This window comes from Borostomias antarcticus (assembly GCF_949987555.1).
Source record: "Borostomias antarcticus genome assembly, chromosome: 17".
Lineage (NCBI taxonomy): Eukaryota > Metazoa > Chordata > Actinopteri > Stomiiformes > Stomiidae > Borostomias > Borostomias antarcticus.
Window position 1 is genome coordinate 16,074,268 of NC_140250.1, and position 13,096 is coordinate 16,087,363.

The 13,096-nt window shown below is 40.9% G+C and overlaps 1 protein-coding gene across 1 annotated transcript in view; it reads left to right on the top strand.

The window, feature by feature from the left end:
• The window catches only part of dpp10 (dipeptidyl peptidase like 10), a gene marked incomplete at both ends in the record, with an annotated part of 80,531 nt that overhangs the window by 44,976 nt on the left and 22,459 nt on the right, over positions 1-13,096 (top strand). The window contains 2 exons of the mRNA XM_084451692.1: positions 6,004-6,098; positions 6,888-6,962. Coding sequence (XP_084307818.1) covers positions 6,004-6,098; positions 6,888-6,962 — 170 coding nt within the window. The remainder of the gene's footprint in view (positions 1-6,003; positions 6,099-6,887; positions 6,963-13,096) is intronic.

Below are 13,096 nucleotides of genomic sequence, written 5' to 3' on the forward strand. Positions count from 1 at the left end.
AGGGGCAGTGTTAGAATGATTTCAACACGCCCAGTCCCCAGTCATGATCAAGGCAATTGGATTTGGCTCTAGCAGTTCTCTTGCGATTTTATGAAAAGAAAATAACCCATATTCTCGTCTCAACAAAACAACACCCTCTAAGGGTGAAAGCAAAAATTTCCTGAAGTCAGGATAAAAATAGAGATGAGGCAAAGAAAATGACACTAAAATGAATTGGCTTCATTTACAATTAACTAATCAAAAAAAACCCCATCAAAGCTTCATTTGTATAGCTAAAATTTGTATATCTAAACCCTCCCTCTTCTGCATTTGAGGACAGAGTATTTGGGCACTGCTCCTGTTTCATACTTATCTGTCGCTCACAGTGAGTTGGTGACATGGCGTTGGTCTGCATCTCACGAACCCCAGATCGCCCATCTGTAGGGAAACAGGCCAGTAATCTCCATCTCCACCTCCGGTGTCCTGTGCCCGTCTCCTGGTTCGGCATTCACCCATCACTCCCGGAACGACAGTTGTCTGTAAAAAACCCACTCAGAAAAAACACTCAGGCCCGATGAATGTGCCTCAAACTATAAACATGAGATATTTAACATAACCATTTAAAAATATATAAATTGGGTTAGGAGATGCTGTATGCAGATTAAGACACTGACAAATATGAACCTTCTGTTCCTTTTTCACAGCTGTTCTATCTGACGGTCCCTCCTGGCCTAGTCATGACTGTTATGGGTTGTTCACTCCAGCAGGTGGCGCCGAATCCCAGGTTGCAGGATTCTCCCTTTCAATTTGCCTGCGGTAGCTGTGACACTGTGCCATCCAGTGACCATACTGACCACAATGGAAGCATGAATCATCTCTATCTTCACTTCGATTATACCTTTTTCCTCGCCTAACCCTACCAGAACGCTTCCTATTGTTTCTCTGTCGCCACTGTGGTCGTTGTTGGTTCCACCTCGCACCAGCAGTCTGATTGTCCAGCTGTTGTAACTGAGCAGCTTGTAATCTGGCTGCACCTAGCTTCATTTCTTTCAACTCCCTCTCTTCAATGTGATCACGAAGACGCTCCGCATAGCGGAAATGATCAACAACTTTTTCGAGAGAAGTCGATTCCCAGGTGTGGCACATCAACCTAACTTGGTCGGACAAAGAGGAGAGAGAGTTATTCATCAATTGTTGTTTCAAAATCTTTTTATAATCGGCGTTCGCTTTGTCCATGCCACTGTGTGCGGCGAAAACTGATTCTAGTCGTTCCCAAAATTTCTCGAACTGTTGATCGGAATTTTGTTTGCAATATGTGATACGGTCCCAATCCATCTTTTTAGGGAATCGAGTTTTGATTCTGTTCAACAGCGCAGTGTTTTGGTCAGAAAAATCGGCATGATTAAAAGGCAATGCAATGTCAAACGGATGTTTCACATCCACCCATTTTAGCCCAAGGCACTGTCTCATGATCATGGCGATTTCCTCTGCGTGAGGCTCATACATACGAACTAAAATGTTAAAAAGATTTTCAAACTCGTCAATGTCTTTGGTTGGATCGGGCAAGGTTTTAGCTATTTCACGTAGTTCATCAGAGCGCCAGGGTCTATAAACCGTAATCTCTGGAGTCCAGGCCGCATAACCAGCTGCATAATTTATTTGTGAAGGGCGAGGAACAGGGTTTGGGCAGCGTATCAGAGGCGCGTGTATTTGCGGTCCCTCCAGACTATCTCTAGCCATTTGCAGTTGTTCCAAATTAACCTTAGCCTCAGATATAGCTCTAGCCAAATCTTCCTTATACCTCGTAGAAAGCGGCGAAATGAGAGAAGGGGCGTGGCTAATGGCGGGAGCATGAAGATGGGGAAGAACAGCCTGGTTGGGTGTGAGCACGGAGCAACGAGTCGAGGGGGGATCTAATTTTAAATCAGAGTTATTCTGCTGGGGAAATGGCGGAGAGACTGTTTGCTGAATCTCCTTATCTTTCCTTCCTGACCTAAAAACCCGCTCTCGTGCTACTCTCTCCCAAATCTTAAAAACAGACCAGTCTATAGTATTAACAGGCTTTTCCCTTAACCTAGACATCTCAACCACCTCTAGCTGAGCCCGAATCTTAGCTAAAAAATGTAACACTAAATGTCAGATATGGATGTAAGAAATCGAAAATGCTTTAGCACATAACGAAAATCTGCCAACAAACGCTCGCAGAATAATGCTTGAGCGCAACAATCTCCTCAGGCTAGACACGTTTAGCAGTAGAATTCTGTGACTTCCTCTAGCATATTTTAGTAGCCGGGGTTACAGGGACACCTAGTGGTGATCCCAAAATGTTGCATGTATGACCCGGAAGTTGTCTTTGGCAGCGCGGGGAAATTTAAAGAAACAAATCCCTAAATAACCACGACGCAGCCCAAAACCCCAAAACAGCAATGAAAGGAAACCTTATGGTTAACTCACGGCGGGAAAGAATACAATTTCGAAAGAAACACACATTAAGACATTAAATTCGCTTAGTACTCACTCAGTCAGGAATCTCTTTGTTCTCCCTCTGGCTCAAGGCGGATCACCGGGAGTTGTTTTCCGGCGTCTCCTAGGCAACCAGTTAGCTAGCCTACTGGGAATCTAGCAGAATTTTAACAGTCTAAAAAAAGGTACAAAACAATACTTTAAAATACTTTACCTGGATCCATGGCGCGCGTAACAAACATACAATCAAGAGCCGAGGCTCAAAAATGCAATCAAAAATCCCACTGAGCCGGCGAAAAATAGCGCTTAGACAAACACAACACAACCCCGTTCGGGGACAAAAAACAGACACTCCGGAGATTAGCTGGTAATCGCACTCACTGCGAACTTCAACCCATTTGGAAATCGCACTCACTGCGAACTTCAACCCTGTGGAAATCGCACTATCTGCGAACTTCAACCCTGTGGAAATCGCACTCACTGCGAACTTCAACCCTGTGGAAATCGCACTATCTGCGAACTTCAACAGGTTCCCTTTTGTGCTAATTCTGGAACATCGAACTAAAGCAACCCAAAACGTTATCCTAGAAGTGCACTCTCACTTCTTAACTACAGCCGAGCCGACAAACAATCTAAACTGTAGTCTACATCAACTGTAAGGGAGCGAGTCCCTAACCCAAAATTACACCTCTTCTGAAGAGATCCCCCGGTAGCCTAAACAAGGACGAAGTCAAAACGACAATACGATATAAATATGTATATTGCTGTTCACATCTCCTTGGATAGTTACTTACTTAATACCCACGCTGGGGTTTCCTGTTTTCAACCAATCCAGACCAACACAACTGAACCAAATCAAGGCAAATACAACTCAGAACCACAAGAGGGTTCGTTTAAACGTACCTGTGAGCCTCAGGAATCCAGTGGCAGAACTGAGGAAATAATCTCGGCTAGCGCTCTGGCGCAAGAGAGAAAATTGATTTTCCAAGCCCATATGGACCGACACGTCTGTCGATCAGTCCTATCCACTGGAATCCCGGCAACACGCAGGTAGTCCTCCCAGATCATCCGCGTCGCCAAACTGTGATCGTATTTTAGACTTGTCTAGTCCAAAGATTTACCAAGATACGTTCAAAAGGTTGAGTCTGGTTTATTGAATGAAATCAAATACTTGCGCAAGGACTTCCTGAACAACGCAAACAAAGGTGGTTTGTCAGAGAAGTGAAGTCAGTCACTTCTGGCTGTGGCTTATGTACAGTCCAAAACAAAGGTACAGTGTTTCCAGGATGTGATTGGCTACTGCATTGTACATGAATGTGAAATGGCAGGCGTGGCCAAGAGCACAGACATGTGACAACAAAGAAAACAAAAGTCTGAATGAGGACGAGGAAGACCAAGGTGGGGCCCCTCCGACCTAAACAAAGAGATGAGGAAGAGCTATGCAGAGTGTGTTCACAATTACAAAAGAGGGAGAGCTGAGGTGTTTTACATTAGACTGAAACTGGGGTTTGCAAGGGACTTGGGGGGAGGTGATAAATTAAAAGACAAAGGCTAAGGTGTTTGGATGTAAATTCCTGGACAACTGTGACAAGCTACCCCTACGACACGCTACAAAACAGCTTGTCACAGAAGCACCGATTGAGTAAGGTGAACAATATTATACCAGAATAGTCGTGAGATATAGGGCAACAAAGGGATATCATTGTTTTTTTCAATTCAAATAGAGGCATGAGCGTGGCTGACACAATCCGGGGACTTTTCAGTCGCACCTCGTGTATATATATATATATATATATATATCTATATATAGTTATATATAGATACAATAACCACAAAGCGCATAAATCGCAGTATTATGGTAGGTTATCAAATACATCAACATCTAGAAGCATAAAAGACCAAATATTTTGCTTTAAGCATGTTAAACAGGATCACAACTTCTTAGAGCTCATAGATCAATAACTTTCATTCAGAATACACAATAGAAAAACATATTTACTATATCAACAACTCATCAATAGTGATGTGCCTCTGCAAAGTGTAGCGCCACTGGACTGCGTTGGTGATTTGTCCTCATGTTGCTCCTGTGTTCTGCAATCGGGGTCTTAAGGGGCCTCATTGTTTTTTTGCTACGTATGCGAGACCGAAGGGACATGTAAGGAGGTAGATGACATTCTTTTGAGAGCAGGTTATTGTTCCTCTGATGTCCTCTGTGTTTTTTCGTTTGATGAGAGACACTCTTGTGTTTAGTCCTGGTGTTTCTCCCTGGGCGTCCTGGTCCACTGCTCAGGGTTCCCTTTCCCTCTGAACCAAGGTTATAATAGTTTTGCTTTTTTCATTAGTTTTTATTTTTATATCGTTTTAACTTTTTGTTTTCAATTTCAGTTTAGTTTTGATTAGTTTTAAAGCAGGTTTGCTAGTCTCGTTTCGTTTTTTATTTTTTGAAAATGCTTAGTTTTAGTTTCGTTTTTATTAGTTTCAGTATTAGTTTTAGTTTTTTATTCTTCTGTGCTAGCCTTGTGAGACTATCCTGATCTCGTGAGCTCACGTTGTTTCACTCCGTGTGAAACAAACCATCTGGACCACGTCAGGTTACTCCTGCGCAGGGGCACAGCTAAAAAACATGGAGGATAGATTTCATATCCACCCAAAATACTAGGCTTATGTATGAAATGAAAAAGACTAAAACTAAGGACATTTTCTCAATAATTGTAGTTTATTTTAGTTAGTTTTGTAAACATACAATACAGTTTTAGTTAGTTATCGTTTTTCTGTAAAGTCTAGTTTTTATTTTTATTTCAGTTAACTAAAATGTTTTTTCACACCTAGTTTTCGTCTTTTAGTTAGTTTTCGTTAACTATAATAACCTTGCTCTGAACTAGGGCTGGGTATCAAGTCGAATTTCAAGAATCGATTCAATTCCGATTCACAAGGTTCAGAATCGATTATCACGATTAAATTTGATTCGAATGGATTCGATTCAATATCGATTCGGTTAGTGTTACTAAAACCTTCTTTTTTTTTTTGCTGTAACCTTAATTACATGACTGCCAAGTTATGCAACACATCAATACTAGGGCTGGGTATCGATACTGATTTCCAAAAATGAATGAATGAATGAATCATTGAATGAATTAACGAACTATTCATTCCTTCATTTATTCATTCATTCATTAAATAAAAGATAGATTTTGGGATTCATGAACTAGGGCTGAATCAATTAATCGATTTTTTAAACCCAGCCCTACTCTGAACAAATGGGTCTGAAAGAAGACAACCCTATTTCTTATTGTTCGTGAAAGGGGTGAAGTTTTGATATTCTGTTGATTATGACTTGAAATTACATTTCCCAAGAATCGTATTGCTACTTGGATGGACACCAGCAAAAGTATGAGAAATGTGTTTTGTCATCTGTAGTGTGCGATATGCTATTCACATTGTACTCAGAGCAATAACTGTTTACCAATGTATACCAATTGTTTACCAATAACTGTGTACCAACTGTAACCAATGTTTGAGATGTCTTACTCCTGCCATTTTGTCCTTTGTTTCCCTTCACAGACTCAGAAGTCATCTACAGGAATCGTGATGGCCACGTCATCAAGTTCAACATCCTCTCTAATGAGACAGAGGTTGTACTGACCAACACAACATTTGTAAGTGGAGAACCATTGCGATTATGAATACAGACACACAACACAAAAAAATGAAGACACACGCACAGTACATGCTAGCTGCAACACACCAAGGTTATTATAGTTTTGCTTTTTTCATTAGTTTTTATTTTTATATCGTTTTAACTTTTTGTTTTCAATTTCAGTTTAGTTTTGATTAGTTTTGAAGCAGGTTTGCTAGTTTAGTTTCGTTTTTATTTTTTGAAAATGCTTAGTTTTAGTTTCGTTTTTATTAGTTTCAGTATTAGTTTTAGTTTTTTTTTCTTCTGCGCTAGCCTCGTGAGACCATCCTGATCTCACAAGCTCATGTTGTTTCACTCTGTGTGAAACAAACCATCTGGGGCACGTCAGGTTACTTCTGCACAGGGACACAGCTAAAAAAAAAGGAGGATAGATTTCATATCCACCCAAAATACTAGGCTTATGTATGAAATGAAAAAGACTAAAACTAAGGACATTTTCTCAATAATTTTAGTTTATTTTAGTTAGTTTTGTAAACACACAATACAGTTTTAGTTAGTTATAGTTTTTTTGTAAAGTCTAGTTTTTATTTTTATTTCAGTTAACTAAAATGTTTTTTCACACCTAGTTTTCGTTTTTTAGTTAGTTTTCGTTAACTATAATAACCTTGCAACACACACATACATCTCTACACACAAACACATATTGTACAGTAACCCACAAACGATGCCACATGCACATTCTGTTCACATGCATTCACACCCACCCATCTTAGGGAAACCAGTAGTTGACTATCTTCTTGTTTTCTAGGTCAATTTCAAAGTTGCAAAGTACTCAGTGTCCCCGGACTTAAAATATGCGCTTTTTGCCTACGAAGTCAAACAGGTAAGAAAATCCCATTATTCTGGATATTTTTTGTTGTCTGCCTATTCAGTTATGAGGAGAGTCTCATCCATAAAGCAGGAAAAATATTGTTTCAGTGCAAATAAAAAAAATGTATTCACTGTGTTTTACATAAGCTTATTTGATTGTGTTTGGTTCGCTAGCTACAGTCAGCCAAACTGCAGTGCAATTTCTGTGTTAGTTTATAATATAGACCACTCCATGCCCTACCGCATAAAATGGAAATATTGAACAAATATTCTTTCTCTTGTTCTCTTTCACACTCACATACACACACACACACACACACACACACGCACACACAAACTCAAAGTAAGAGAGGGGACAGAGAGAGACTTACAGAGAAAGAGACATTTCTTACATTTGCATATAAGATAACGCATTTAATATTGAACAAATTATCTCTTCTTCTCTCTCTCTCGAATGCGCACACACTCTGCGCGCACACACACACACACACACATACACACACACAGTACAAACACACACACACACACCTTAGTCAGTGAGGCAAAGTTGCTTACGATTGGCAGGTCACGTGCATTCATTAATATCGCAGTGGGGCTAGTTTCTCTCATAATTAATGGCTTCCATCAGAAAAGTGTAGATGGAAAATGAGATATGCAAATTGGACCCTCCACTCTGGAAGGGATCAACTTTAAGGATTACCGACACAGAGATTAATCTGATCTCGTCTGCATATTGTGTTGTTTGCCTGACGACAGAAACATGGGAATTGTATGCATTGTAGTGTTTCCTTTTTGTCTCTACATACCTGTAAACTGAGAATAGAATGTGAGCATTGTGATTTTGTGACCTTATTTGTGGTAGTTGACTAGCTAATTATTTTATTACATAATTACCAAGCCTACATTTATTCAAATTAACCAATTATGAAACATAATGGACATCCATATTTACAAACCATCGACATTTTGATTGTTGAATTGGATAAACAGGATGATAGTTTCAATGAACATAATTTTAAGGCTTTTGAATTGGCGGTTTCCACAATGTTAAAGTGCTAAGAGGTAAGAGGAGATGGGTGGATTTGCTTCAGCGCTTATGTCCAATAGAGGGACTCTTGTTTTAAGAGTGTGTTGAGGAAACCACACCTAGAGTCTGTATTACACGCCTTTATCTCGTTACGTCTGTATCCAAGGACGATTAATCTGGATAAATGATCTTAATCTCTGTGCTGCCTGTATGTTTCTCGGTCCAGATAAAGGGATCTGTAAGCACCTTGTAATGCTCTACTCGGAGCAAATCCTACATCTAAGTCAGTCCTGATCCACTGCATTGAGCTTGAATGAGGATTAACTTCCAGATAAAAAGCTGGAGTGGGCTGTAATTACCTTCTGGAGCGGGCTGTAATTACCTTCCCAAACAACAGCATGTTCCTGGGTTTGAGGCTCATCCAGGTTTAAAGACATACTCTATTGCTTGGGATCATTTAGCCTGCTTCGATGATTATGCTAGAATTCTGGGAGGTGCAGCTGTAAATTACTGTAAATAAACTGCGCACTCCATACAACTGACTAATTGTTCTATTTTTACATCAGTGATGAATAAGAAGTGAGTAGGCTATAGGCTACTGTGTGTGTGTTGATAAAGAAGTGGGTATACTGCTTACCCCAACTATCCTAATTGTATGATCTTACAGACACCTGCACAAAGGCATAAAGCTTCTAGTGTTGAAGGCACAACTGTCAAAATGAAAATATGCTGTTATTTTTTACACGTTTTGAAATCAATATTGCACTGCATTCTCTCATAGTTCAATACGGAGGATTTGGGAGTTAATTAATGTATTCTGGCTCTACATTCTCAAACGTTGCCCAGAGAAAACATGGTGTAATGATAAATTACCCGATATATTCGCTGTCCTGCCTACCTCAAATGAGATGCCGCCAAACACGGAACCCCATACCCGTTCTACCCCACCCCCAAACTCAGAGCGAATTAGCAGAGCAGAGAATCACAGATGTGATACAAGGAAGAAGGAGAGATAGAATCTATCCCATCATGCACTCACAGGCCCACCCAGAAAACCAAACAGCCCAATGCTGTGTGATATAGGGTTCAAAGACAGCAGCAGGGTCCCTTCATCTGATATGGACCCCATGTTAAGTTAGTCTGGAAGACAGAGTGGCCAGTACTGTTGTCCCCGGCTACTATATAACTAAAGGTGTCCCTAGTATATCCGTATCGGAATACCCTATTCAGAAATGCACGGATAATGTGTTGTGTACAGATATTTTTTCCACCCAAACTTGATCAATGATATGCGGTAAGTATTCAGGAATAGTTTTTCTTCTTCTTTCATTTGCCCTCTGGACTACGTTATGGATTGTGATTTGCTAGCTACACTGTTTGCATTTTGATGGCAAGCTTAAACACTTGGGGGTATCGCAGCCACGGAGAGAGAGAAAAAGAGAGAGAGAGACAGAGAGAGAGACAGAGAGAGAGAGAGAGAGAGAGAGAAAGGAATCAGGAATCAGGACAGCCTAGCCTATAGTTCTTTTTTTTTTAAGTACTAATGTGATGTTCAGAAATTATACTTCCTAATTAGGATATGTAAATAATAATATGATACATAAATCACTAGTCTAATGCTTTCAAAGCAAAGCAATTGCAATGGCACTGAACATTAGGCTTGACGCCTCGGCACACATCTAGTCAATAGTACTGCCCCCCAGCTGACCAGTGTTGCTGTGGTAACCTCGGGGTGTCACTCTGCTGTGTGGGCCATGAGTTGATCCTGTAAGCTGAGAAGCCTGGATTCTACCAGGGAGAGACTGCATGGCTTTGATGTATTCTAAGGCGCACCTCCGGCCTTCTCATCCAGAGACACCTCAAGAGATATCCTTCGCACAAATACCTCAATAGCAGCCCACAAGCCCACATGCAGGCCTGCTAGGGAAGCTCCTCATTGATTTTTTTTTTCCTTTTTGCTTACAAGTGGCTCAATACCGATGGGGGCGGATACACACTTTTGGGGTATCAGGCTGACGAAACATCTGCCTGGTAGCTGTGTCTGAGCTGAATGGTTAAGTTGCTTTTGGTTACAGGAGCGTTAAATTAAGACTTACATAGTTTTAGAGAGGTATATGATATGATATGAAATAATATGATATAATATGATATATGTTTATTATACAGTAGTGTTGTGCACTCAAGGTGCCCAGCCCGCATGGGCTTATTAGACACTGTACATACATTATTGTATTGTGTGTACATCAAGGAAAAATACAATATAATACAAACTACAACTCAAATATACAAGGTGTATTTTCCTTCATTGCCACGCTTTACAGATGCAATTTGCTACTTGGAAAGTTATTTTTCTGAAGCACAAGTTTTTCATGGTCATCTAGATAAAAGAAGCTTTCGAAGATCAGACTATTTCTACTAAAAAGTACAGTATACCTCTCATTTTATCATAAGGGACAATAGAACATAAAATATGTCTCACTTTCAATTTCTTCCAAATCACACATCAAACAGAGCCTGTCATCCTCTAGTACACCACTGAACCTTCCTGCTTCTAAAGCTGGAGGTAGAGTACCTGAACCTTCCTGCTTCTAAAACTGGAGGTAGAGTACCTGAACCTTCCTGCTTCTAAAGCTGGAGGTAGAGTACCTGAACCTTCCTGCTTCTAAAGTTGGAGGTAGAGTACCTGAACCTTCCTGCTTCTAAAGCTGGAGGTAGAGTACCTGAACCTGCCTGCTTCTAAAGCTGGAGGTAGAGTACCTGAACCTTCCTGCTTCTAAAGCTGGAGGTAGAGTACCTGAACCTTCCTGCTTCTAAAGCTGGAGGTAGAGTACCTGAACCTTCCTGCTTCTAAAGCTGGAGGTAGAGTACCTGAACCTGCCTGCTTCTAAAGCTGGAGGTAGAGTACCTGAAACTTCCTGCTTCTAAAGCTGGAGGTAGAGTACCTGAACCTTCCTGCTTCTAAAGCTGGAGGTAGAGTACCTGAACCTTCCTGCTTCTAAAGCTGGAGGTAGAGGGAAAGGAGGGATGTCCAGTTACATTATGAACTAAGCTTTTTTATTCTAAGAAGAGTGCCTTGGACATCCCTCTTTTTCTATGTGGCTTTTACCCTGTTGTCCAAAAAGCCCTCCTATCTTTTCTATTTCTGAAGGTAGAGCACCTGAACCTGCCTGCTTCTAAAGCTAGAGGTACAGTACCTGAACACAGTTGAGCACAAAGAGATCTTTGACTTTTGGGTACATTTTCATACAATATAAATGGCTCCACAATATAGTTGTTTTTTATAAGAAGATAATATGTTCTTCATTTGGTATGCTCACACCTTATGTCTACCGGCAACAGTTTACGTCTAATAGCTGGATATTACATCGTTGTCTATTATGAAAAATAAAAGATAGCTCGGTCATAGAAAATAGAGATTTTACCTCACTGGTCCACAAGTAAGCATTAGATGTTTCCAGTTCTAGTGAGCCTATGTTCAGGCATATGTATTGTCCATTCCCATAGACATAGAATATCATGTTTGTGCCTAATGTTTGAAGGTGCCCATCCTATATCACCACAGATGGCCAAAACTGGCATGAGTTTATGGACACCCCAAAATAAATGATGATGATGACCCTGCCCCAGACACCAGCTGCATAATCAGAGAAGAAGATACAAAATAATTGACTACATGTTTCAGGTGGTATATTTTGAACTTCCCTGAACCCTGAGCTTCATTCACACTCCAGTGCTTTTAAAAAACTAAGAGTATATGTTGCCAAAGTCGTACTTTTTATCCAAACTCTTCGATAACTCTCTTACCCATGTTGATACAGTATGAATGCTCCTGTTAGCTGGTCCACTGGACTCCTCTCTGAGGCACCATGGCGTAGCTGTTCAACCTGCCTGCATATTTAATCTTGTGTTTTAATCTGTGGGTCCCAGCTCCCAGGCGTGCGATACACACCATTAGAGAGATGAGGGGGTGTCCGGGTAATATCCAGAGCCCTGATCCCCAACACCGCGCCCATAAATCAGGAGGATCGGCCTTTTCAATCCGATTTGCATTCTTTATATACAGTAAGGCATGGATGTCACCTTGACTGTAGAAGGACAGGGAAGCAAGGATAGACACATTTAATCATAAGACAACATTTGAAGAGGGGGGACATGCCAATTAAAGTGACACAGGCTCGGTTTGGACAGAGGCTACCCTCATTATGTGTTTTTAACCACAGCTTGGTTTGTGGTGTGATGAATCATATTTGAAAAAAACATCTGTCCTAAGCGCTGGGCGAACACCCTCTTGTGTTCGTCGTGTGACCTTAGCTACATTTGCGAGCAGAAGGATTTGAAAATGTCACATTTTCAAATCCAGTCACAGTTGATGACTAGGCAAATCACACAGGGCATCTCGCCCACGTTGAAGAGAGAAAAGAGCACATTCACTATGCAGGACAGGCGCAGGACAAACCAGAGTAGCGAACGAGAAAAAGTATAGAGTCCGCACACTGGAGCATATAGAAAATAGACTGTTCCCAAGAGTTTATTAAATTAACCTTTGGATCTATGAGATCTTCATCAGTTTTTCTCATCTCATCCGCTTTCCCCGAATGACTGCAAGGTCATGGTTCATTTCCCGGCTCCTCCTGTCCACATGACGAAGTGTCCTTGAGCACTGAACCACAAACTGCTCCCAGTGTGCCAACTGGCACATTGCATGGCAGCTGGCCACCATCGCTGTGTGAATGAGAGGCCATTGTAAAGCGCTTTAGATAAAAGTGCTATAAGTGCAGTCCATTTACCATGTGCGGTACCAAAAAAAAAGAAGAAATATTCACTGTGCAAGTTAAAATGATGGCCACAGCACTTTCACAGTATTATATCCAGAAATAGCTTCAGTTGACACCTAAAGACAGGCCTTGAACTGTTAGAGGTGTGAGTAATGCTTCAGGCTCTGATGAATGTATCAAAGGAAAGTATGATTGCTTCTATAACAACCAGGACCGCCAACAGCTTCTTCTAACAGCCAGTGTGTCTGAAAAGTCCAGAGTCGATACAGTTCTTTTAGAACTCTCAGCACCTCTGTCCTTGTCTGTAAATAATGGCTTCACCTTCATGGTGAACAAGAGGCTTTG